The 27,467-nt window shown below is 43.9% G+C and overlaps 1 protein-coding gene across 4 annotated transcripts; it reads right to left on the bottom strand.

Moving 5' to 3' along the window:
• Positions 1–27,029, bottom strand: ap4b1 (adaptor related protein complex 4 subunit beta 1). Of its 4 annotated transcripts, XM_063043723.1 has the most exons (9): positions 26,616–27,029; positions 20,730–20,860; positions 10,288–10,435; positions 9,272–9,768; positions 5,445–5,528; positions 5,268–5,371; positions 3,148–3,355; positions 2,342–2,617; positions 1–868 (listed from the first exon to the last, which is right to left on the bottom strand). In XM_063043723.1, exons 1-9 carry the CDS (start codon positions 26,951–26,953, stop codon positions 408–410), a joined length of 2,247 nt encoding a protein of 748 aa, XP_062899793.1. In that variant the 5' UTR covers positions 26,954–27,029; the 3' UTR covers positions 1–407. The 4 variants fall into 4 exon arrangements, with proteins under 4 accessions (XP_062899793.1, XP_062899794.1, XP_062899795.1 ...); XM_063043724.1 differs by lacking the exon at positions 20,730–20,860 and having other exon boundaries at positions 26,616–26,751; XM_063043725.1 differs by lacking the exon at positions 26,616–27,029 and having other exon boundaries at positions 20,716–20,850.
• Positions 27,030–27,467: the final 438 nt, after the last annotated feature.

Raw genomic sequence — 27,467 nt, 5'->3', positions numbered from 1 at the left:
CCATCAGCCTGTGAGGAATGAGTTTAATAGTATTTAGGGACATCACAAGGTGAAAACTGGATAGCACTCATTGCCAGAGTTCACCCATTCAGCTACAAAACTATCCAAGGAACCAAATCATATCTGTACCTGTATGTGCCATGTAAACCCTAACGTTAGTTATCTTGCAGGCAGCTGCCTTGGCTCGGAGTAAAAATGCTGAGTGGTTCAAGTTCCCTGAAAATCACAGAACCCCCGTATAGTACTGAGGAAATGTAAAACTGTTGGAAATTCCACATCGTTCATTAAAACATTAAACAGAGCAGCCTATCTGAACAGGATCCAGTTATATCAGCTGACAGAAACAATTTATTTTTATCTACCAATGTAGTTTATGACAGCAATGGGATAACAAAAAGACTTTCATCTCAGCGAGGAGAGTGTTGCTCTTGTGTTGCCAGTGAAACATCTTCAACATTTTCAGATTTGCCCAGGGTCTGCAACACCGATCTAATGACAGCAATGAAGCTGCTGAGTAGCCCTTCACTACTGTTCCTCTGTTTAACAGTAATTTGTAAACTCATTCTGCCAGTGTCAATTAACAGTTCTGTTAGAAACAGACATCCAGTCTCATTTCGGGCAAACAGGTAGGCTTTCCAGGGCTGTGCTCCTGCTCGGCTGATTGCAAGAGGGTGAATATGAACAATCTGAAAGGCAGCCTGGATGGTATCAGGGCATGGCTCCTTCTGCCAGTCCACAGTCACAACTTTAGCATCTTCCAGGCATGTCCAGTACTCCTCAAACCGCTCTGGTGAAAGCTGGGCTCTGCTTTCCAAGCGGACAGATCCAGCATCCAGGACCAACTCTTCACTGTGTTCTGGGTTTGAGCCTTTACAGAAAGATAAACAGAATTAGAAAGTTAACGTTGAGTATATTACTGGATAGGGATGCACTTCTTTCCTGAAGGGAGCTCTTGCCAAAATGCCAGAAGTTCCATGAGACCTCAGTACCTCAAAATAAAGTCTCATTATGTGTGAACCTCCACAGCGTTTGTCAGTTGAGAGTAAAAGAGGAGGAGCATTGCAACCCGGTGCCACCCTATCTATACACAGGTCTTTTCAACAACTGGCAGTGTATAATTGATAAGCAAATTCATTCTCTTCCTCAAGGTGCAACCCCAGTTGAAATCAATACACAGAGAACAGGCTGTCAAATCTGGAACCATAACACTAACACAACCTACCTCGATAGATATGTAAACACAATGCACAGAGCAGTCTGTATGTGAAGCTTTTAACACCTTTCTGCAACCTGCCCTGCCATGCAGCATCCACCCTGCCCAGGCATGCCCAGTTACGGCTGGACAAGACGGAAAACTTTTCAGCTTATTGTGGGCAACATTTTAATTGACTTGAATTATGAATTGAAATAACAAATATAGGGGACTTCAAACAAAATGGTGCTGATAGGAAAGTTTCACGATCAGCAGCCCGAAATCACCCAAAAATATTCAGGAAGCAAATTCTTTGTTGTCCAAAGCAATTAGATATTTGACCATACAAAATCTACATACTCGTTTATTTACTGCAAAAGTGAAATCCGTGCTAAACTCTTTAAACTTCACGAGTTGCAAGAAAGTGAATAAAACTAAAATTGCTTCATTTTATTGATAGTAATAGATGAAAAAAGATATTTACTTTCATCACCGAAAGGAAATTGTTTCGGTTGTCTTCCTCTCTTAAATCTCTCGGGTAATGCAGTCTATTTATCCAGTGTAATCTGTTCTAATCTCTCCAGTGTTTGAAGATATTTACGATATCTTCGAAGTATCTTTAATAGATATTTCGAAAAAAGTTTGTTATTGTTGCTGAGTCACCATCGACTCACGGTAACCCTATGGATAGTGTAGGTGTCCAGTGGGTTTTCGAGGCAAGACACAGAAGTAGATTGCCAGGCTTTTCTTCCACACAGATACTGCTGCTGCCCAGGTTGGGACCCGACCAAATTTGAATACAGCAGCATCTGCCTCAGAGTCCAGTGCTGATGCCACACCACCACGGGCCAATGGATAATCCCTCCTGAAAAATATCTTACACGACTGGAGTGCTTGAAACAGATTACACTGGATGACTAAAAGCATTGCCCAAGAGATTAAGACTGGAAAACCAAAACCTTTGTAAGAGGGAGCTTCAAAATGTGGAATCAGAACAGGCAGTAGTGCGGCCACCAGTGATGGTATCAGCATTAGATCAATATCTGAAAGAGACGGTAGAACATATACTCACACACACAATCCGTGTTATAGTAAGGGCAGAGGATCATCCAGCAGTAATATTATTGGGATTGAAGCAACAATGTTTACCTTTTTCGGAGGTTATATCTGGCATCTGTTGATCTCCAAAGGAGTTTGCCTTCTGTGCCATTATACAATTCCAGTGTTCCCGACCATAGATTGGTATCAATGTGTTGAAGTCTTTTGCCCAGGCATTGATTGGCTCATTGGCTTGGCCACTGATTACACCCAAGGACGGATCTGATCTTGGCCCACAAACTATTTTCTTGACCTCTTCAACACCTTGCTGAAGTAACCGATAGTACAATAACCCACGATCACGCACAACCATATCGAGTTCTTCTTCTGCCAATAATCAAAAAGAATATTGGTTAGTGATCTGGTTAATCTTAAATCTATTAGGCCTCACGTGACCACTGGCTTGTGCCAAAACAGCTGACCCAAAGTATACAGACAGAACATACATATTTAAAAATCTGATATGTGTAGGTGGACTATGATGGCATGGACTTCCCACCATCTGTGGATGCCATCGTCTGACAGCTAAACCTACTCTTACACTGAGCAAGTCTCCTATTGTGAACTAACTGTATGAAGCACAAGGCCTTATGAAAAAATATCCAATTAAGTAATGAGGCCTGAATAATTGCCACTCATGTGAATCCTGTGTACACACAAGTAATCCTCTCAATCATCTTACAAAGCTGACTATCCTCACCTCACCCCACCCCAGCCCACACAGGAAATGTGAAGGACAGCCACTGACATCAAGCATTCACAAGATCCTGTGCAGGAGTCAAAGTTTCACCCCAATTGCTCCACAAATTCTGGAGCCAAACCTTACTCAGAAGTTCTTCCATCAGTGTGATCCATACCAATAACATGATGCAGCAGTCTGCCCAAGATGTCTTGACATTCAGCTGGCCGGGACACAAACAGGCGCACCATCGCTGTCAGCAACTCCAGCTTCATGGCTGCAGAGGTCTCCATTTTCACATTGTCCACAAACTCCTCCAATACATAAGGAGCATTGGGCACCATCTCACCGTGCACACCAAGCAGCCAGATTAGAGCCTGCTTCCCCTAGTTATTTTGGCAGGGTAAGGGGGATAAGAGGGAAAGCAGGTGAGTTCATTAGTTTAATGTTAATTTTTAATCGCGCTCATCTTCACCAGCCAAGTAACTATAGATCATTGGCTGTCAGCTACCGACAATAAAAGGCCTGTTCGTCATCAAAGCAGCACTGGAAAAATTATTGCTGATTACACTCACCCTAGCAGTCTCGTATTCAAAGTAAATTTATTATCAAAGTACATACATGTCATCACGTACAACCCCGAGATTCATTTTCTTGCAGCATACTCAATGAATCCATAATAAATAACCATAACAGAATCAATGAAATACCACAACAATTGGACGTTCAATCAGTGTGCAAAGACAACAATCTATGCAAATACAAAAAGAAATAATAATAAATAAATTGTCAATAAATATCGAGAACATGAGATGAAGAGTCCTTGAAAGCAAGTCCATTAGTTGTGGGAATATTTCAATGATGACTTCAGTGAAGTTATCCTCTCTAGTTCAAGAGCCTGATGGTGGGGGGAGGGTGGATAATAATTGTTTCTGAGTCCGGTGGTGCGAGTCCTGAGGCTCCTGTACCTCCTACCTGATGGTAACAGAGAGAAGAGAGCGTGTCCTGGGTGATGAAGGCCCGTGATGATGGATGCAGTTTTCCTGCAACAGCGCTCCATGCAGATATACTCAAAGGTAGGGAGAGCTTTATCCGTGATGGAGTGGACCATATCCACTACTTTTTATAGGATTTTCCATCCAAGGGTATTAGTGTTTACGTACCAGGCTGTGATGCAGCCTGTCAATATACTTTGAACTTTGAAATGACCTTTCCTGCTCCCCTTGTTCTGTTGATAATTATTGAGTCTGTTCATATTTAATTTTGATTCTTGTCATTTGTGCATGTTACCGTTCTGCTAATTGTTGATACCCCATGGCTGTCTGCACTATTGCTTTGTAAATTGTTGGTTCCTACAGTGTTGTCTGTTATGGAATTGTCCCTTATTTTATGCTTGGCACTGAATTACAGTATGCTTCGCATACAAGCAATAAAGTGATTATAAACTTGAAACATACATGCCGTGAAAGACTACGCAATGAGTGCTGTCTGGCTATTCAACCAAGGGGATACTAAAATGAGCCCCACCTCAACACTATCAAATACTTACAGAATCTACTAATGGACAGTGAATGTCATAGAAAACAGAAGTTCTCCACTTTTCCACCCATTCAGCTCTCATCCTTTCTACCCTGGTCTGAGAACAACAAACGAAGAAACAGGTCAGCTGATGTTTGCAGGATTCCTTGTGAATACGGAACAGCGTATGTTGGCCAGACGGGACGCACGGTGGAAACCCACATTAAGGAGCACAGGAGATATATCCATTTGGGTTACCAAATTGTCAGTAGCAGAACACCGCATTCGCAATGGCCATAGGATTCACTCCAACGGCACAAAACGAATGTGCCGTGCCAATGGGTTTTGGGACCGTCTGGTTAAAAATGCCATAGAAATAAAACTAGGGGGAAAGAATTTTAACAAAGACGAAGGTCTTGCTCCAAGTAAGAACTGGAATTGAATGGTAAACAAGGTGGGACAGCGGAAACCTGATTGGACAAGGACTAACCAATCCGGAAGGCCGCCTACGGGGGTATAAATACCACCGGACTCGACATGTCCAGGCATCATCCCTGAACAAGATGGCAGAGTTTGTCATCGAGGTGTCAGTTATAATCGATGCCCATAACCAGCTGGAAGCCCAAGAAGGGTTTATTCATAAACAAAATGCAATTACTTGTCTGCAATCAGCCAAGAGGTTGAACCTGGTCATCTCAGGTCTGCATGGCTCAGTACCATGAAACAAGGTGAACACAGACCATCTTATTGAATATGGCTACTTCATCCCCACCAACCTACCTCACCATCTTTGATGTATTCCTCACATCCTGGTAGTGCTTCACACACAGTCACTGTACACAGGGGACACAGCCATACCAGGTCACGAAATGTCTGAATGACAGCTAAAAGCAGAGGGGAAGTTAGTGTGGTGCTTGCAACCCTGAGCAAATGCTGAAAGTTGGTAGCATGATGTACCTGAGGTAATGTGTTCCTGCTTCAAGCCCAGCAGCTCCTTCAAAATAACCACACACTTTTCGTTGTAGGTCCGTGCAATTCGTCCTGGGGAAATACAGCACAATTAAAGAAAAAGTAAGGTGCAGTTCATACCTTAAGCTGCACTTTCAAGAGTGGATACTCTGACATATTACTCCAATGGCATGGTAGCATAGTGGTGAGCACAACATGTTACAGTACCAGCGGCCCAGGTTCAATTCCCGCTGCTGTCAGTAAGGAGTTTGTACGTTCTCCCCATGACTGGATGGATTTCCTCTACAGTGTAAAGACATACTGGCTGGTAGGTGAATTGATCTTTGTGAATTGTCTTGTGATTGGGCTCGGGTTATGTCAGAGGTTGCTGGGCGACACGCTCGAAGGGGCAGAAGGACCCGTTCCACACTGTAGCTCAATTAATAAAATAAAACACAAATTACAGCACAAGATACCGTATCTTCTTCAGTCAGCAGAATAAATGCCAAAATACACCTACACTTTGCCAATGCTTCAGCTAGTTACAACAGCAAAAAGCTCAACCGTACAGGCATGGAAAGTTTAAACTTCCAACTCAATACTGTCTCTGGGGATCTCTAGAAGAACCATCAATGAGTATCCACCAGCCAGTGTGGGATAGGTTGTTTTTTTAAAGGAAGAGTTTGACAGGGTAAGCTTGTATCCACTGGTATTCAGAGAAGGTGGCAACTACATTGCTGACAAGATCCCATGGAATCCTGGTGGGGTGAATGTAATGAAGATGCTTTCTCTCATGGGATAATCTGAAGTCAGGGACCCTACTCCCACCATTTAAAAAATTAAAGAGGTGACACCCCTTTGAGATTAGATTTTACTCTCAAAATTGCGAGTCTTTGGAACTTTCTCAAAGATTAGAAGAGTATAACTCAAGTTTCTACTATAGTTGCCAAAGCTGGGAGGAGCAGAGTCTGAATATTTTAAGGTGGGGATTGTCAGAAATGCAGATATGAGGCTCCAATCAGATCAGCCATTACCTTACTGACAGGCAAGGGAAGCTCATAGGACTTGTTGGCCGACTCACTTTTTGGTATGTAAACACGAGCAGAGCTCCCAGCTCTGTCCACCATTGTACTTCGCACCATAAGCTGAGTTAACAACGGTAGGATGAATGAGCAGGGTCAGGTCGAATGCTTCTGTTCGTTTTTACTTCCTATTGGGATTCATACAAGTAGTGTATCCTATCTGGACCAATCACGCTCACAGTCACCATCTTTACATGGTGAGAAACAGTAAACACAGGGAGAAACTAAAGAAATTGGACATGGCCACCAACTTCCAGCAGTGAAGAGATGCAATAGAGAGCTTCCCAGGATGGTGAGCAGTTTAATGATAGGGACAGAAGGCTGGACAAGGCCGATTTATTGTGTAGTGCAGGGGTTCCCAACCTGGGATTCATTGACAACTTGCTTAGTGGAATTGGTCCACGGCATAAAAAAGGCTGGGAAGCCCTGGGATATGTCCTGTCCAGGTCTGATTGTGCAAGAGAGCAAGACAACCAAACAGCAGTAGTGTTGGAGTTGCCAGGAAAGAGTGGAGGCAACTGGGTCTTACAACCTAAACACTGGACTTAATCTCAAACTGATTAAAGTTTATAATTAGCAGCAGAGAAAAACAGTTTCATTATATTGGAATAGGACAAGGTTCATACTGACAAGGTAATTACTGAACCATTGTCAAGAAATATTTTATAATGCTTAACAAGTATAATAAGTCCCAGACACAGTAGCAGAAATAGCACCTGGAATAATTTAATAAATAATTGGGTGCAGCAATAAGAGGAGTAAATTCTTTCTCAGCTGGTAACTGGGGTGCTATGGCAGTGTAGTGGTTAGCACAATCACTTTACAGTGCCAGTGATTGTTGAGGAGTACGAATGTTCCCCTGTGACCTCTCGGGTTGCCTCTGGGTGCTCTGGCTTCCTTCCACATTCCAAAAGCGTACAGTTTAGGTCAGGAAGTTGAAAACCGTTGGTGTGTTATGTTGGTGTTCCCACTCGTGGGCCATCTCCAGCACAATCCTCCCTGATTTGATTTATTGCAAATGACTTATTTCACTGTACATTTTGATCTACATGTGACAAGTAAAGCCAATCTATCTCTTTATCTTTCTCAACTGTAATTTTCTTTATGATGCTGCAGTTCCCCCCCGAACAAAGACAAATCAAGTTCAAGTTAAAACTTACTTGTCATTCAACCATACACAAATACTATGAATGCAGCCAAACAAAACAGCATTACTCTTGGGCCAAGGGACAAAACACAGTACCAACATTCATACACAGCACAAGGCACATATGAGATCAGTAAAATACTGTCACATAAAAAAAATACAGTCCACGTCCCCGAGTCAATGAACGTTGCAGCAGTCTGCAGTTGAGCACAATACAGCCTGTATTCTGCCGAGTGAACAGTAGAGGGCAGCATTGATGCTGCCAGCATAGACACTGAACCATACCATCTCCGGCAATCTCGTGGAGCACACCGACTTCGACACCTCTCTCCTGGATAGCTACAAATAGGCAACACTGTGGCTTGACCTGTACTCCTTGCTATGACCAAGGTCACACAGCTCCCTCACCGTCCACCAATAAACCAGTGAACCGGACTTGCAACATTCCATATTATCAATGCCCAACAGGGTTTTGCGATCGGAAGAAAAGCGACCAAGATGATCACTTGCTATTAGACTGCACACCTATTTCATGCATCGATGCCAACAAGCAACTCACTGACGGGGTAGACCTGCAGTACTTTTAAATTCTTAATATCCAGGGTGTTGCAACCAGACAAAAATACATTTAAAAGACAATAGCACCTTTAGCAGGCCCCTAGAAACCGCTGCATCTTACAAGAACTTTAATTAGGTAAAGCAATAAATGAATAAAGCAACAGAAAGCAAATCAAAAGCAGATGCGGGACATTTGAAATAAAAGCAGAAAGTGCAAGAAGCAGGGGTTCCCAGCCTGAGTCCACAGACCTCTCAGTTAATAGCAGGAACTCCTGTGCTAGATAGAAAAATTTTGATGAAATATTTCCAACTTGAAGCATCAACCACTTTGCTCTCCAGATGCTGCCTAATGCTGAAAATACTTTGTTTTCTCTAATGAAAAGCATTTTCTTATATACAATATGGAGACCTTTTTATCAAATAAACAAGAAAGTGAACTTTACAATTTACTAAATTGACTGGTGTACAAGGACTGAAGAACAGCATCCTGTGAGTAACCTGATGAGAAGAGTACAAATAGCTCAACAGCGCCACTGACTGGACGTTTGCAGTAACACTGAAATTAGTGACGAGGAGACCTCAGAAAATGGAATCATGTGAACACAAGACTTCTCTGGCAATTGACAAAACCTCGAGCAAAGCAAGAGCACAAATACATTGTGAATTCACTGGGTGCAGTGCAACACTGCTTGTGATCCAGTCCCACAAATAATAGTAGTGCTCTCAGCTGAGTTATCTGTATTCCCTATCCATATGAAGTTTCTGAGAAGAATATAGGGCCAGTGCATTTGTTGAAGGAGGGGGTGAACTGGCCTCTCTTGGAATTAGTGAGGAAACCCAACTTTCTCCACCATGTCTGCTGCTCAGTAATAGGATCATATCCCCCAAAAAGATGTAGCACTGCCAGAGATAAACACAATATTATTTTTGCCATCTCTGTATAAATCAGTCATAATAAGAATACTTAATAGGCAAATATCTAATTGGGTCTGAAGGATAGTAGAACTAATTTGAAACATGCGAACATGCAAAATAGTTTAATTTTTCACCTATATTTAAAATGGCCATCTGGGCCAGCTCTACAGAAACATCAGTGCAGTAGGTCTGAAACTCTTCAAGTATCTGTTGGACATTCTCATCATTTACCAGATCCCGCAAGATCTCCATCTTCTGATACTTGATGTAATTTGGTTCAGTGTATGTGCAGTAGAATTTCTTGTAGTGACCACTGAAGTGCCCGGGTAAGCTGCGGAGGATCTCCCGGGCATGACACAGGCCGAGGAAACACAGCTCGTGGCACTCAGAGGTGCAAATAGTCAACAATGGCCCTCTGATCCTTTCTAGAACATCTGTCTGTACGTTGGGAAAATCTTCAGCAAGGAGAAGGAAAAGTTTGGTGGTTGCCATGACAACATTGGGCTGGCTGCTCTTGAGAAAACCATCGAGCACATTCAGAATAGCAAACACTTCATCTTCAGTTCGGGGTTTATAGCGAACGAGGAATGTCAGCACTTCACTCTGACCCCAGTGATCCAAGTCTTTCATTCTGAAGAAAAAAGAAGAAGAGTGGCTTGATAAATTGCTTTATTGCACTTTCGGTTCTTCCCACAATTTTGAATGTTTTCAATTTTGCCAAAAAGACTAAATTTGTGCCAGAGTACTATCGCAAAAATATATGCTACTATCCACCTATAACGTACTGAAATAGTTATTTGGCCATAGAAGCATCACGTGATGGTAATCTGGATCATAAACTTTTGCCAAGATTACACAGCCGATGTTTGCACCGGATGAATGTTACAAAACATGGAAGCTGTGAAGCTTTGCTATACATCGACATCCGAATGTTTCAATGCCATTGCTGAGGCAAGAAGAATGAGGATTGATAAAAACCTATCCTTCAAGATAGTGAGGAGTTCCAGTCACTTTAACTTCATCCTAGGGAGTCGTTTGTAAAATGGCTGTGAAGTAATTCTGAAAACTCTTCATAATCATAATAAAGCCGAAAACTATAGCTGGACTTTTAAGGAACATAGTAAAAGCATGTCAATTGCACAGAACTGACCTGTTTAAAAGGTGATGTGCTATTGGTTTGTTGATGACCACACCTCCTTCACGTTTCAAGATTTCTTCCAGTGCTCTCAAGCAGTTCACCATAACAATAGGGTCAGAGTCTCGCAACATTGCATACAGTTCATTTACCATTGCCCCATCTGCAGGAAGGGGATCAGAAAGGAATAAAAGTACGACCGTTACAAAACAAACCCAGAACCCACCTCTTTGATCAGTAATTAATAGTGAGGAGAAAAGTGTGAATAACCTCCCACCACCTATTAAATGGTCACAATGGCGTGCACTTCAAATAGCCTCTGACAACCAAGTCCAGCTCCTACTCTTCATATATGGCTTGGCTACAAAGCCCAGCAGAACCATTTCTACTGACAGAAGGGGCAGAGGTGGGTTACTGGCACCTTAAGACCAGTCACTTTGGGCAGATGGTCAAAAGTAGTTTCCACTTTACCAGGAAGGGGCACTCCTTCATTACTAACAAATAACAAGCCTGAATGTTAATTTAATGGGAGAGAACACAAACAAAATGACTACCATTTGACAGCAAAAAATATTGTTTGATTAGGCGTAATGTGTCAAATTAAGGAAAGATCAATATTGACAATGAAATTAACCTCAACTGAATTAAATTGTGAGAAGTGTTAACAGAAACTATTTGTTGGGAGTACACAATCTAAACATACAATAACAGACTGATTTATGCGCATGTAACAAAGCAACCCTGACTAAAGAGAGCTCACATAAGAACATAAGAAATAGGAGCAGGAGTAGGCCATCCAGCCCATCGAGCCTGCCCCGCCATTCAATAAGATCATGGCTGATCTGTCCGTAAATTCAGCTCCATCTACTTGCCTTTTCCTCATAACCCTTAATTCCCTTACTATGTAAAAACTTATCTGTTTCTTAAATATATTTAGCTTAAAACTAATCATCATCATTCTGTGCCGAGTCATATGACATGGGTGATCATGGTCTTCCCATGAGCATGAATATTCTTAGCAAATTCTTCTTCACAAGTGGTTTGCCATTGCCTTCTTCTGGGCAGTGTCTTTACACGACAGGTGACCCCAGCCATTATCAATCTGTATGAATAGTATGTAAGCCAAGCTTTTCACTCTATCTTGATACATGTGACAATAATAAATCAATACTTTCTTTACTCAAGTTAATAAAACTACCTGACATTCTGCAGTGGAAACAACTGAAAAGCAAAAGAAAGGTCTATAGATGTTATTTCTGGAAAGGTCCAGAAAACACAGGCTCCACATTGCAAGTTTAAAAATAAGAGCCCTTAGAAATGCTTACAAGGATTGGTCAAAAGAAATTTCAAAGTGGACTGATAATATTTTCAATACAGTAAGGTGGTACAGGAGTCTTATAACTTATACCACCAGGTTCAGGAACAGTTATTAGCCCTAACCATCAGGCTCTTGAACCAGAGAGGATAACTTCTCTTGCCCCATTATTGAACTGTTCCCACAACCTATGAACTCATTTTCAAGGACTCTTCACCTCATGTTCTTGATATTTATAGCTTTTTTTTTGTATTTGCACAATATTCTATTATGGATTTATTCAGTATGCCTGCAAAAGAATGAAACTCAGGATTGTACATGGTGACATACGTGTACTCTGATAGTAAGTTTACTTTGAACACATCAATATATGCACATTATGATCACAATGAAAGACACCTAGTGTTAGTGACAGTTCCAGCTAAATTGTCTCCAATAGAGGAGGTCACGTGGAGGACGGCCAGTGAGAACAGCTGGAAGAGTTTAAAAACGAGCAGAGTTGAAAAGGTGATGGTTATTTCTTCAGCGGTTTGAACGGGGCACAACTGTGCAAGTGTGTGGAGGTCAGCCAGTGAGAACAGCGGGATGAGTATAAAAGTGAGCAGAGTTGAAAAGGTGACAGTTAGTTCTTCAGCAGTTTGAACGGGGCACAACTGCGCAAATGCGTGTAGGTTGGACAGTGAGAACAGCGGGAAGAGATTAAAAAGACAGCTTTATGGAGTGGGCAACAGAGTAGTGGGAGACGGTAGGAAGGCTTTGACTCAACGGGGCTTTAGCAATAAAGGGTTGAGGCGAGGTAGGTTATCTGTTTAGAAAACAGACAGAAAATATGTGTGAGAGGCTGGTTTTCTGTGCTCCGTGTCAGATGTGGGAGATCCTGGAGACTCCCAGCCTCCTGGACAGCCACATCTGCAGTAGGTGCATCGAGGTGCAGCTCCATAGGGACCGCGTTAGGGAACTATAGATTCAGCTCAATGACTTTCGTCTGGTCAGGGAGAGTGAGAAGGTGATAGAGAGGATCTATAGTCAAGGTAGTCACTCTGGGGCTTTGGGACAGAGAAAAGTGGGTAACAGTCAGGAGAGAGAAGGGCAAGAAGCAGATGCTAGCGAGTACCCCAGTGGCTGTCCCCCTTAACAATAAGTACTCCTGTTTGAGTACTGTTGGGGGAGACGGCCTACCTGGGGGAAACAACAGTGGCCACGCCTCTGGCACAAAGTCTGGCCCTGTGGCTCAGAAGGGTAGGGAAAGGAAGAGGATGGCAGCAGAGATGGGGGACTCTATAGTTAGGGGGTCAGACAGGCGATTCTGTGGATGCAGGAAAGAAGCACCGATGGTAGTTTGCCTCCCAGGTGCCAGAGTCCGGGAAGTTTCTGATCAAGTCCACGACATCCTGAAGTGGGAAGGAGAACAGCCAGAGGTCGTGGTACATATTGGTACCAATGACATAGGTTGGAAAAGGGAGGAGGTCCTGAAAACAGACTACAGGGAGTTAGGAAGGAAGTTGAGAACCAGGACCTCAAAGGTAGTAACCTCGGGATTACTGTCTGTGCCACACGACAGTGAGTATAGGAATAGAATGAGGTGGAGGATAAATGCGTGGCTGAGGGACTGGAGCAGGGGGCAGGGATTCAGATTTCTGGATCATTGGGACCTCTTTTGGGGCAGGTGTGACCTATACAAAAAGGACGGGTTGCACTTCAAACCCAAGGGGACCAATATCCTGGCGGGGAGGTTTGCTAAGGCTACTGGGGAAGAATTTAAACTAGAATTGCTGGAGGGTGGGAACTGAACTGAAGTGACGGAGGAAAGGAAGGTTGGTTCACAAATACAGAAAGCTTGGAGACAGTGCGAAAGGGAGGATAGGCAGGTGATAGAGAAGGGACACGCTCAGTCTGATGGTTTGAGATATGTATTTTCATGCAAGGAGTATTATGAATAAAGCGGATGAGCTTAGAGCGTGGATCAGCACTTGGAGCTATGATGTTGTGGCCATCACAGAGACTTGGATGGTACAGGGACAGGAATGGTTACTTCAAGTGCCAGGCTTTAGATGTTTCAGAAAGGACAGGGAGGAAGGCAAAAGAGGTGGGGGCATGGCACTGTTGATCAGAGATAATGTCACAGCTGCAGAAAAGGAGGAAGTCATGGAGGGGTTGTCTACGGAATCTCTGTGGGTGGAGGTTAGGAAATAGGAAGGGGTCAATAACTCTACTCGGTGTTTTTTTATAGACCACCCAACAGTAACAAGGACATCAAGGAGCAGATATGGAGACAGATTCTGGAAAGGAGTAATAATAACAGGGTGATGGCGTTCACCAGCAACTTCTGTGTGTGTTGCTTGAATTTCCAGCATCCGCAGATTTCCTCGTATACGCGTTAATAACAGGGTTGTTTTGATGGGAGATTTTAATTTCCCAAATATTGATTGGCATATCCCCAGAGTGAGGGGTTTAGATGGGGTGGAGTTTGTTAGGTGTGTTCAGGAAGATTTCTTCACACACTATGTAGATAAGCCTACAAGAGGAGAGGCTGTACTTGATCTGGTATTGGGAAATGGACCTGGTCAGGTGTCAGGTCTCTCAGTGGGAGAGCATTTTGGAGATAGTGATCACAATTCTATCTCCTTTACCATGGCATTGGACAGGGATAGGAACAGACAGGTTAAGGAAACGTTTCACTGGAGTAAGGGGAAATATGAGGCTATCAGGCAAGAACCTGGAAGCATAAATTGGAAACAGATGTTCTCAGGGAACTGTACGGAAGAAATGTGGCAAATGTTCAGGGGATATTTGCGTGGGGTTCTGCGTAGATATGTTCCAATGAGACAGGGAAAGGATGGTAGGGTACAGGAACCATGGTGTACAAAGGCTGTTGTAAATCTAGTCAAGAAGAAAAGAAGAGCTTACGAAAGGTTCAAAAAACAAGGTAATGACGGAGATCTAGACGATTATAAGACTCACAGGAAGGAGCTAGAGAAACATAGAAAATAGGTGCAGGAGTAGGCCATTCGGCCCCTCGAGTCTGCACCACCATTCAGTATGATCATGGCTGATCATCCAACTCAGAACCCTGTACCAGCCTTCCCTCCATACCCCCTGATCCCTTTAGCCACAAGGGCCATATCTAACTCCCTCTTAAATATAGCCAATGAACTGGCCTCAACTGTTTCCTGTGGCAGAGAATTCCACAGATTCACCACTCTCTGTGTGAAGAAGTTTTTCCTAATCTTGGTCCTAAAAGGCTTCCCCTTTATCCTCAAACTGTAACCCCTCGTTCTGGACTTCCCCAACATCGGGAACAATCTTCCTGCATCCAGCCTGTCCAATCCCTTTAGGATTTTATACGTTTCAATAAGATCCCCCCTCAATCTTCTAAATTCCAACAAGTATAAACCTAGTTCATCCAGTCTTTCATCATATGAAAGTCCTGCCATCCCAGGAATCGATCTGGTAAACCTTCTTTGTACTCCCTCTATGGCAAGGATGTCTTTCCTCAGATTAGGGGACCAAAACTGCACACAATATTCCAGGTGTGGTCTCACCAAGGCCTTGTACAACTGCAGTAGTACCTCCCTGCTCCTGTACTCGAATCCTCTTGCGATAAATGCCAGCATACCATTCGCCTTTTTCACCGCCTGCTGTACCTGCATGCCCATTTTCAATGACTGGTGTACAATGACACCCAGGTCTCGTTGCACCTCCCCTTTTCCTAATCGGCCACCATTCAGATAATCTGTTTTCCTGTTTTTGCCACCAAAGTGGATAACCTCACAATTATCCACATTAATTTGCATCTGCCATGAATTTGCCCACTCACCCAACCTATCCAAGTCACCCTGCATCCTCTTAGCATCCTCCTCACAGCTAACACTGCCGCCCAGCTTCGTGTCATCCACAAACTTGGAGATGCTGCATTTAATTCCCTCATCCAAGTCATTAATATATATTGTAAACAACTGGGGTCCCAGCACTGAGCCTTGCGGTACCCCAATAGTCACTGCTTGCCATTCCCACTCTTTGCTTCCTGTCTGCTAACCAATTCTCTATCCACATCAATACCTTACCCCCAATACCGTGTGCTTTAAGTTTGCACACTAATCTCCTGTGTGGGACCTTGTCAAAAGCCTTTTGAAAATCCAAATATACCACATCCACTGGTTCTCCCCTATCCACTCTACCAGTTACATCCTCAAAAAATTCTATGAGATTCGTCAGACATGATTTTCCTTTCACAAATCCATGCTTTGTCCGATGATTTCACCACTTTCCAAATGTGCTGTTATCACATCTTTGATAACTGACTCCAGCAGTTTCCCCACCATCGATGTTAGGCTAACCGGTCTATAATTCCCCAGTTTCTCTCTCCCTCCTTTTTTAAAAAGTGGGGTTACATTAGCCACCCTCCAATCCTCAGGAACTAGTCCAGAATCTAAAAAGTTTTGAAAAATTATCACTAATGCATCCACTATTTTTTGGGCTACTTCCTTAAGCACTCTGGGATGCAGACCATCTGGCCCTGGGGATTTATCTGCCTTTAATCCCTTCAATTTACCTAATACCACTTCCCTACTAAGATGCATTTCCCTCAGTTCCTCCATCTCACTGGACCCTCTGTCCCCTACTATTTCCAGAAGATTATTTATGTCCTCCTTAGTGAAGACAGAACCAAAGTAATTATTCAATTGGTCTGCCATGTCCTTGCTCCCCATAATCAATTCACCTGTTTCTGTCTGTAGGGGACCTACATTTGTCTTAACCAATCTTTTTCATTTCACATATCTATAAAAGCTTTTACAGTCAGTTTTTATGTTCCCTGCCAATTTTCTCTCATAATCTTTTTTCCCTTTCCTAATTAAGCCCTTTGTCCTCCTCTGCTGAAATCTGAATTTCTCCCAGTCCTCAGGTGAGCCACTTTTTCTAGCTAATTTGTATGCTTCTTCTTTGGAATTGATACTATCCCTAATTTCCCTTGTCAGCCACGGGTGCACTACCTTCCTTGATTTATTCTTTTGCCAAACTGCGATGAACAATTGTTGTTCATCCATGCGATCTTTAAATGCTTGACATTGCATATCCACCATCAACCCTTTAAGTGTCATTTGCCAGTCTATCTTAGCTAATTCACATCTCATACCTTCAAAGTTACCCTTCTTTAAGTTCAGAACCTTTGTTTCTGAATTAACTATGTCACTCTCCATCTTAATGAAGAATTCCACTATATTATGGTCACTCTTACCCAAGGGGCCTCTTACGACAAGATTGCTAATTAACCCTCCCTCATTGCTCAATACCCAGTCTAGAATAGCCTGCTCTCTAGTTGGTTCCTCGACATGTTGGTTCAAAAAACCATCTCACATGCATTCCAAGAAATCCTCTTCCTCAGCACCCTTACCAATTTGGTTCACCCAATCTATATGTAGATTGAAGTCACCCATTACAACTGCTGTTCCTTTATTGCACACGTTTCTATTTTCCTGTTTAATACCATTCCCAACCTCACTACTACCGTTAGGTGGCCTGTACACAATTCCCACCAGCGTTTTCTGCCCCTTAGTATTATGCAGCTCTACCCATATTGATTCCACATCCTCCCGGCTCATGTCCTTCCTTTCTATTGCGTTAATCTCCTCTCTAACCAGCAATGCTACCCCACCTCCTTTCCTTTCATGTCTACCCTCCTGAATATTGAGTAACCCTGAATGTTGAGCTCCCATCCTTGGTCACCCTGGAGCCATGTCTCTGTGATCCCAACTGTATCATATTCATTAATAACAATCTGCACTTTTAATTCATCCACCTTGTTACGAATGCTCCTTGCATTGACACACAAAGCCTTCAGGCTTGCTTTTACAACTCTCTTAGCCCTTATACAATTATGTTGAAAAATGGCCCTTTATGATTTTTGCCCTGGATTTGCCGGCCTGCTACTTATACTTTTCACCTTACTACTTTTTGCTTCTACTCTCATTTTACACCCCTCTGTCTCTCTGCTCTGCACTGGTTCCAATCCCCCTGTTGTGAACTAACCTCCTCTCTCCTAGTCTCTTTAATTTGATTCCCACCCCCCAACCATTCTAGTTTAAAGTCACCTCAGTAGCCCTCGCAAATCTCCCCGCCAGTATATTGGTCCCCCTAGGATTCAAGTGTAACCCGTCCTTTTTGTACAGGTCACGCCTGCGCCAAAAGAGGTCCAAATGATCCAAAAACTTGAATCCCTGCCCCCGCTCCAATCCCTCAGCCACGCATTTATCCTCCACCTCATTGCATTCCTACTCTCACTGTCGCGTGGCACAGGCAGTAATCCCGAGATTACTACCTTTGCAGTCCTTTTTCTCAATTCCCTTCCTAACTCCCTATATTCTCCTTTCAGGACCTCTTCCCTTTTCCTACCTATGTCATTGGTACCTGTATGTACCACGACCTCTGGCTCCTCACCCTCCCACTTCAGGATATCTTGGACACGATCAGAAATATCCTGGACCCTGGCACCAGGGAGGCAAACTACCATCCGGGTCTCTGGACTGCGTCCACAGAATCGCCTATCTGACCCCCTTACTATCGAGTCCCCTATTACAACTGCCCTCCTCTTCCTTTCCCTACCCTTCTGAGCTACAGGGCCGGACTCTGTGCCAGAGGCACGGCCACTGTCGCTTCCCCCAGGTAAGCTGTCCCTCCCAACAGTACTCAAACAGGAGTACCTATTGTCAAGGGGCACAGCCACCGGGGTACTCTCTATTACCTGAGTCTTCCCCTTCCCCCTCCTAACCGTGACCAAACTTGTCTGCCTCCCATGGCCCCGGTGTGAACACCTGCCTGTAACTCCTCTCTATCAACTCCTCACTCTCCCTGACCAGACAAAGGTCATCGAGCTGAAATTAGGAGAGCCAGAAGGGGCCATGAGAAGGTCTTAGCGGACAGGATTAAGGAAAACCCCAAGGCATTCTACAAGTATGCGAAGAGCAAGAGGATAAGACGCAAGATAATAGGACCTATCAAGTGTGACAGTGGAAAAGTGTGTATGGAACCGGAGGAGATGGCAGAGGTACTTAATGAATACTTTGCCTCTTAGTATTCACTACGGAAAAGGATCTTGGCAATTGTAGGGATGACTTGCAGCGGAATGGAAAGCTTGAGCATGTAGATATTAAGGAAGAGGATGTGCTGGAGCTTTTAGAAATCATCAAGTTGGATAAGACACCGGGACTGGACGGGATGTACCTCAGGCTACTGTGGGAAGCGAGGGAGGAGATTGCTGAGCCTTTGGCGATAATCTTTGCATCGTCAATGAGGACTGGAGAGGTTCTGGAGGATTGGAGGGTTGAAAATGTTGTTCCCTTATTCAAGAAAGGGAGTAGGGATAGCCCAGGAAATTATAGACCAGTAAGTCTTACTTCAGTGGTTGGTAAGTTCATGGAGAAGATCCTGAGAGGCAAGATTTATGAACATTTGGAGAGGCAAAATATGATTAGGAATAATCAGCATGGCTTTGACAAAGCCAGGCCATGCCTTACGAGTCTGACTGAATTTTTTTTGAGAATGTAACTAAACACATTGATGAGGGTAGAACCGTAGATGTAGTGTATATGGATTTTAGCAAGGCATTTGATGAGGTACTCCATGCAAGGCTTTTGAGAAAGTAAGGAGGCATGGGTTCCAAGGGGACATTGCTTTGTGGATCCAGAACTGGCTTGCCCACAGAAGGCAAAGAGTGGTTGTAGACGGGTCAGATTCTGCATGGAGGTCGGTGACCAGAGGTGTGCCTCAGGGATCTGTTCTGGGTCCCCTACTCTTTGTGATTTTTATAAATGGCCTGGATGAAGAAGTGGAGGGATGGGTTAGTAAATTTGCTGATGACACAAAGGTTGGGGGTTTTGTGGATAGTGTGGAGGACTGTCAGAGGTTACAGCAGGACATTGATAGGATGCAAAAATGGGTGGAGAAGTGGCAGATGGAGTTCAACCCAGCTCAGTGTGAGGTGGTTCATTTTGGTAGGTCAAATATGATGGCAGAATATAGCATTAATGGCAAGACTCTTGGCAATGTGGAGGATCAGTGGGATCTTGGGATCCGAATACATAGGACACTCAAAGCTGCTATGCAGGTTGACTCTGTGTTTAAGAAGGCATACGGAGCATTGGCCTTCATCAACCGTGGAATTGAGTTTAAGAGCCGAGAGGTAATGTCACAGCTATATTGGACCCTGGTCAGACCCCACTTAGAGCACTGTGCTCAATTCTGGTCACCTCACTACAGGAAGGATGTGGAAACCATAGAAAGGGTGCAGAGGAGATTTACAAGGATGTTGACTGGATAGGGGAGCATGCCTCATGAGAATAGGTTGAGTGAACTCGGCCTTTTCTCCTTGGAGCGACGCAGGATGAGAGGTGACCTGATAGAGGTGTACCAGATAATGAGAGGCATTGATCGTGTGGATAGTCAGAGGCTTTTTCCCAGGGCTGAAATGGTTAGCATGAGAGGGCATAGTTTTAAGGTGCTTGGAAGTAGGTACAGAGGAGATATCAGGGGTAAGTTTTTTTTTAAAGAGTGCGTGGAATGGGCTGCCGGCGACGGTGGAGGAGGCGGAAACGATAGGGTCTTTTAAGAGACTCCTGGATGGATACATGGAGCTTAGAAAAATAGAGGGCTATGGGTAAGCCTAGGTAGTTCTAAGGTAAGGACATGTTGGGCACAGCTTTGTGGGCCAAAGGGCCTGATGTGCTATAGGTTTTCTATGCTTCTATGTTCTATGTTGCAAATAATCCTGTATCCCTTTTTTAAACTCTGGACCCCAAACATTAACCGAAGGGTCCATGGACCCAGGTTGGGAACCCCTGTTCTATCCAAATGTTCAGAAATCCCAGTGGTTTGTTATGTAACTCCTCTGGTCCTCATTTCCCATCTTCTCTATAAACTCACACAGTTAACTGCAAAATTGATTGCAATACAGAGTAAAAATCAAAAAACCTGAATTAAAACTACATTGGAGAATTTGAATAACAGCCAATAGTCTCGCATATCTGCCAGTTCAGCATCAAAGTTCTCAATATACCAGGATAATGGAGTTCCACTAAAAATCCAACAAGACAGTGATCAGTAAGAAGACATGTTGTAAAAATCAATGAAATTACGTTTTAATATTTACCAACTTCCGTGTCTCCCTGAAAGTTCTGCATTTTAGCACAACCCAGGACCGCTGCCCGTCTGACATAGGATGCCTTGTCTCTCAATCCATTCAGCACTGGCTGCTGAATATATTCACTTATGCCAGGCATTCTAAACAAAACACAGTTTACTTTATCAGCACAGATCCAGTGAAGATGTCACTTATCCAAATGTGAACGACTGACAAACAGAACTGGTTATAGCACCTTTCAGATTGTTCAACAGAATCCATGAATTTAACAAGTTGGTAGTGTTGTCAACAGTTACCGGCTCGATACCTGGATTTCCCATTTCACCACAACTGAAATGAGCGTAGTGCCACCATCAATTCCTAACTCAAACTTCACAAGGTCAGATACCGCTCTACTAAATTTCTTTGCCTATCTCAAGGCCGGTTTTCCTGCTTCATTTGTGACAAAATGTCAACACTCACCCTGCCAGCCCTCTTCAGGACCACTGGAGCTCAAATCAAAGGATTCCTTCCCATCCAGCAATGGTAATGTCATCAAACTGACTGAGCAACCAATCACAGCTGAAGAATTCACAGAGCAAATTTGGGGGAGAAATCTCCTAAGAAAATTAGTTTTCTGGAGGCTAGTTAGGCTTGAAAGCCTGAAATTATGGCAGGAAGAATCTTGTCAATGACAGCAGGGTCTACTCTTAAACCACAGAGGTACCCAGATACACAGGTTGCTCTCACTTTCACAGTATAATAGTGATAAACAATTATGATTTTGAACATCACTGCACCATCAACTACAAAATTGCTGCCAAACATTAAAACCAGCGTCATTATTTATTACCTTGACAGAGGGTTTGAAAAAGTTTGACAACTTTACACCTTAAACCTTTAAAATTAAAATATTGCTGTTCTTTGGAAACCTGCAGATTTTGTTTATAAATACCGTAAGTGATTAGAAATAAATCTCACTGCTCAGTAAAAATTGCTGTGAGGAACATATAGGGGAAGGGGAAAAGACAAATTCCATTCTGAGATATCTGTCATTCTTAGATTGAAACAATAGATATGAATGAAAACATGGTCACAAAAATTCTACACAGAATCTAACTTGACATCACTCAATGTACAAAAGTGGCTGTGGGAGAGAAAAACCATGCCACCCTGATACAAGGGAGACTTTTCTACTGAGACTACAGTTGAAATTTAGCAAAATTGGGATTGATCACTGGAGCTGATAATTACACGAAATGGAAAACATTGTCATCCACCATTGTTATAAAAACACAAATCATCAACAATTCAAGACTGATTTGGTGCTATTGGTGCATTAAAGAACAGAGAGCAAGATATAAACACAACAGATACTGCTGGTGCTGGAAATCCAAAACTACACACACAAAATGCTGAAGGAACTCAGGAGGTCAGGCAGCATCTCTGGAAATGAATAGGTAGTCGATGTTTCGAGCAGAGACCCCTCTTCAGGACTGAGAAGGAAGGGGGAAGATGCTGGAATAAAAATGTGGGGGGAGAGGAAGGTCAGTGGGATGCAGCACAGAATCAGGCCACCAAATCTGTACTAATCATCATGGACTACAGATGCATTAAAAATACAACAGCAAAATTCAGACCTTTAATTGAACTTGGATTAAAGGCAAAATATTTTAAAATAGCTGGAACGCCTAAAAGAGGCAAGAATACTTACTGCTTTCTGCAGGTTCATTCCCGACGTGACTCCCTTGTCCATTCATCCGTCCCCACTGATCTCCCTCCTGCCACTTATCCTTGCAAGCGGAACAAGTGCTACACCTGCCCCTACACTTTCTCCCTCAGGGCCCCAAACAGTCCTTCCAGGTGAGGTGATACTTAATCTGCAAGTCTGTTGTGGTTCATATACTGTATCGATGCTCCCGGTGTGACCTCTTGTACATTGGCGAGACCCAACATAGATTGGGAGACCACTTTGCCGAACACCTACGTCCGCCAGAAAAAGCAGGATCTCCCAGTGGCCACACATTTTAATTCTACATCCTATTCCCATTCTGACATGTCTATCCACAGCCTCCTCTACTGTCAAGATGAAGCCACACTCAGGTTGGAGGAACACCTTATGTTGCGTCTAAGTAGCCTCCAACCTGATGGCATGAACATTGACTTCTCAAACTTCCGCTAATGCCCCACCTCCCCCTCGTACCCCATCCATTATTTATTTATATACACACATTCTTTCTCTCACTTTCCTTTTTCTCCCTCTGTCCCTTTCACAATACCCACAAGACCATAAGACAAAGGAGCAGAAGTAGGCCATTCGGCCCATCGAGTCTGCTCCGCCATTTTATCATGAGCTGATCCATTTTATCCTATTTAGTCCCACTGCCCCGCCTTCTCACCATAACCTTTGATGCCCTGGCTACTCAGATACCTATCAATCTCTGCTTTAAATACACCCAATGACTTGGCCTCCACTGCCCGTGGCAACAAATTCCACAGATTCACCACCCTCTGACTAAAAAAATTTTTTCACATTTCTGTTCTGAAAGGGCGCCCTTCAATCCTGAAGTCATGCCCTCTCGTACTAGACTCCCCCATCATGGGAAACAACTTTGCCACATCCACTCTGTCCATGCCTTTTAACATTCGAAATGTTTCTATGAGGTCTCCCCTTATTCTTCTAAACTCCAAGGAATACAGTCCAAGAGCGGACAAACGTTCCTCATATGTTAGCCCTCTCATTCCCGGAATCATTCTAGTGAATCTTCTCTGTACCCTCTCCAACGTCAGCACATCCTCTCTTAAATAAGGAGACCAGAACTGCCCACAGTACTCCAAGTGAGGTCTCACCAGCGCCTTATAGAGCCTCAACATCACATCCCTGCTCCTATACTCTATTCCTCTAGAAATGAATGCCAACATTGCATTCGCCTTCTTCACTACCGACTCAACCTGGAGGTTAACTAAGGGAATCCTGTACGAGGACTCCCAAGTCCCGTTGCATCTCAGAACTTTGAATTCTTTCCCCATTTAAATAATAGTCTGCCCGTTTACTTTTTCTGCCAAAGTGCATAACCATACACTTTCCAACATTGTACTTCATTTGCCACTTCTCTGCCCATTCTTCCAATCTATCCAAGTCTCTCTGCAGACTCTCCGTTTCCTCAGCACTACCAGCCCCTCCACCTATCTTCGTATCGTCAGCAAACTTAGCCACAAAGCCATCTATTCCATAATCCAAATCGTTGATGTACAATGTAAAAAGAAGCGGCCCCAACACTGATCCCTGTGGAACACCACTGGTAACCGGCAGCCAACCAGAATAGGATCCCTTTCTGTTTCCTGCCAATGAGCCAATGCTCTATCCACGTATGTATCTTTCCTGTAATTCCACGGGCTCTTATCTTGTTAAGCAGCCCCATGTGTGTGGCACCTTGTCAAAGGCCTTCTGAAAATCCAAATATACAACATCCACTGCATCTCCCTTGTCTAGCCTACTGGTAATTTCCTCAAAAAATTGTAATAGGTTTGTCAGGCAGGATTTTCCTTTAAGGAATCCATGCTGAGTTCTGCCTATCTTGTCATATGCCTCCAAGTACTCTGTAACCTCATCCTTGACAATCGACTCCAACAACTTCCCAACCACTGACGTCAAGCTAACAGGTCTATAATTTCCTTTTTGCTTCCTTGCCCCCTTCTTAAATAGCAGAGTGACATTTGCAATCTTCCAGTCTTCCGGAACCATGCCAGAATCTATCGACTTTTGAAAGATCATCACTAATGCCTCTGCAATCTCCACAGCTACTTCCTTCAGAACACGAGGGTGCATTCCATCTGGTCCAGGAGATTTATCGACCTTTAGCCTATTCAGCTTCCTGAGTACTTTCTCTGTCGTAATTGTGACTGCGCACACTTCTCTTCCCTGCCACCCTTGAGTGTCCGGTATCCTGCTGTCTTCCTCAGTGAAGACTGATGCAAAATACTTGTTCAGTTCCTCTGCCATCCCCTCATCTCCCATTACAATTTCTCCAGTATCATTTTCTATCGGTCCTATGTCTACTCTCACCTGTCTTTTACTCTTTATATACTTGAAAAAGCTTTCAGTATCCTCTTTGATATTATTTACTAGTTTCCTTTCATAGTTAATCTTTTCTCTCTTAATGACTTTCTTGGTTTCCTTTTGTAAGGTTTTAAAGACTTCCCAATCCTCTGTCTTCCCACTAATTTTTGCTTCCTTGTATGCCCTCTCCTTAGCTTTAACTTTGACTTTGACTTCTCGTCAACCACGGTTGCATCCTTTTTCCACTCGAAAATTTCTTCTTTTTTGGAATATACCTGTCTTGCACATTCCTCATTTCTCGCATAAACTGCAGCCACTGCTGCTCTGCCGTCTTTCCCGCCAGTGTCTCTTTCCAGTCAGCTTTGGCCAGTTCCTCTCTCATGCCACTGTAGTTTCCTTTACTCCACTGAAACACCGACACATCAGATTTCAGCTTCTCTTTTTCTAATTTCACAGTGAACTCAATCATGTTATGATCACTGCCTCCTAAGGGTTCCTTCACCTCAATCTCTCCAATCACCTCCGGTTCATTACACAATACCCAATCCAGTACAGCCAATCCCCTAGTGGGCTCAACAACAAGCTGTTCTAAAAAGCCATCTCGCAGACATTCTACAAATTCTCTCTCTTGAGATCCAGTGCCGACCTGATTTTTCCAATCTACTCGCATGTTAAAATCCCCCACAATTATCATAACACTGCCCTTCTGACAAGCCTTTTCTATTTCCAGTTGTAATTTGTAGTCCACATCCCTGCAGCTGTTTGGAGGCCTATAAATAACTGCCATCAGGGTCCTTTTACCCCTGCTATTCCTTGGCTCAACCCATAAAGATTCTGCACCTTCCGATCCTATATCACCTCTTTCTAATGATTTAATATCATTTCTTACCAATAAAGCCATGCCTCCCCCTCTGCCTACCTTCCTATCCTTCCGATACACCGTGTATCCTTGGATGTTCAGCTCCCAGAGACATGCATCCTTTAGCCAGGTCTCAGTGATGGCCACAATATCATACCTGCCAATCTGTAGCTGCACAACAAGATCATCCACCTTATTTCTTATGCTGCGTGCATTTAAGTACAACACCTTAAAACCAGTATTTGATACTTTTTGCTTTGATTTCACTGCAACTTTATTGCACTGCAACTCATCCCAATGGCTACACATTTGCCCCATCACCTGCCTGTCTTTCCTGACATCTTTACTGCTCACTATCTTAGATTTATTTCTGTTTTCCCCTTCCTCCGCTTATCATTCCGGTTCCCATCCCCCTGCCAAATTAGTTTAAACCCTCCCTAACAGCTCTATTAAACTTACCCCTTGCCCATCCTCTGGGCTTTTTTTCCCCCTCCCCCTTTTCTTTCTCCCTAGGCCTCCAGTCCCATGATCATCTCATATCCCTTTTGCCAATCAACTGTCCAGCTCTTGGCTCCATCCCTCTGCCTCCTGTCTTCTCCTATCATTTCAGATCTCCTCCTCCCGCTTTCAAATCTCTTACTAGCTCTTCCTTCAGTTAGTCCTGACGAAGGGTCTCGGCCCAAAACGTCGACTGTACCTCTTCCTAGAGATGCTGCCTGGCCTGCTGCATTCACCAGCATTTTGTGTGTTTTGCTTGGATTTCCAGCATCTGCAGATTTTCTCTTATTTATCATTCCATGTCGATCAGTATCTCAATTCTATTTACTTTCAATTCTCATTTCCAATTACTCTACTCATGTTTCCCCAGAGCGACATGCTGAAGGTGTTTATTTTAAAACAAGCATGGGATGTCAACGTCCCGGTGCACAGGAGAATCCCCGGAATGAGAAGCCCAACGTCCACACTTCCACAAAAGCAGGAGGGACAAGGAACAAACCTGAGACTACACATGCTCCTCAGGGCAAGTCCCCTGACCATGGGGTTGGGGTCGGTGCTGTCCTTCCGCAGTGTGTTGATGGCCAGCAGTGCCAGGTTAGGCTTCAGAGCAGCGTACGTGCACATGTACAAATAGACCAGCTTCTTCTGCACGATATCCACGGTGGCGCTGGCCTTCACCATCTCCATGAAGAGAGCGGAGACGTCCAGCCCCTGAGTCATGTAGCGGATCACCCGCAGCACCAGGTTCCGGTACCTCAGCTTGTCCGCCTGGATGGCGGGGTTGGACAGGGCCCGCCGAAGCTCCTTCACGGTCTCCTCCGAGCCGTAGTACGGCATGGCGGCGGCCGGGAGCTGCTATCCCCACCTCAGATCGGCAGGGACGAACTCCAGCTGACAGCCGTCCGAGGCTCGATGGTCCCACGCCCCGCGCAAATCGCCTCACTCTCATTGGTCGCCGGGGCCAATGAAGCTGACTGTGATTGGCTCCGCTTATCAAACGACGATAAAATCAACAGGCAAGAGATTACTTGTCTTGTCGTTCCTGCACGTCTCTGCCCCTGGTGGACGTCTACGTGAAACGCTGGGGTAGGAAGGCAGCGTTCCTCATCAGGGACCTCCACCGCACTGATCATGCTCTTTTCTCACTGCGCCCATCAGGAAGGAGGTACAGGAGCCTCAGGGATCACACCACCAGGTTCAGGGACAGTTATTACCCCTCAACCATCAAGCTCTTGAACCGGGGTTGACTGCACTCACTTGCCCATCCATTGAGATGATCTCATTTTAAGAACTCTATATCTTATCATTTTATGCTCCCATTATTTAGAATATCTGAGGGATGTCTTTTTAC

This window comes from Mobula hypostoma, chromosome 3, assembly GCF_963921235.1.
Source record: "Mobula hypostoma chromosome 3, sMobHyp1.1, whole genome shotgun sequence".
NCBI classification, from domain to species: domain Eukaryota; kingdom Metazoa; phylum Chordata; class Chondrichthyes; order Myliobatiformes; family Myliobatidae; genus Mobula; species Mobula hypostoma.
This window is presented reverse-complemented; position numbering and strand designations above follow the sequence as displayed.

Excerpts from the sequence above, each read along its gene's own strand:
- ap4b1 (XM_063043723.1), bottom strand. The coding sequence starts at position 26,953 with ATGCCGTACTACGGCTCGGAGGAGACCGTGAAGGAGCTTCGGCGGGCC. Across the intron at positions 20,861-26,615 it reads AGGAGCATGTGTAGTCTCAG|AATGCCTGGCATAAGTGAAT; the intron begins GTTTGTTCCTTG and ends TGTTTTGTTTAG. Across the intron at positions 2,618-3,147 it reads ACTGCTGCATCATGTTATTG|AAGAAGAACTCGATATGGTT; the intron begins GTATGGATCACA and ends GATTATTGGCAG.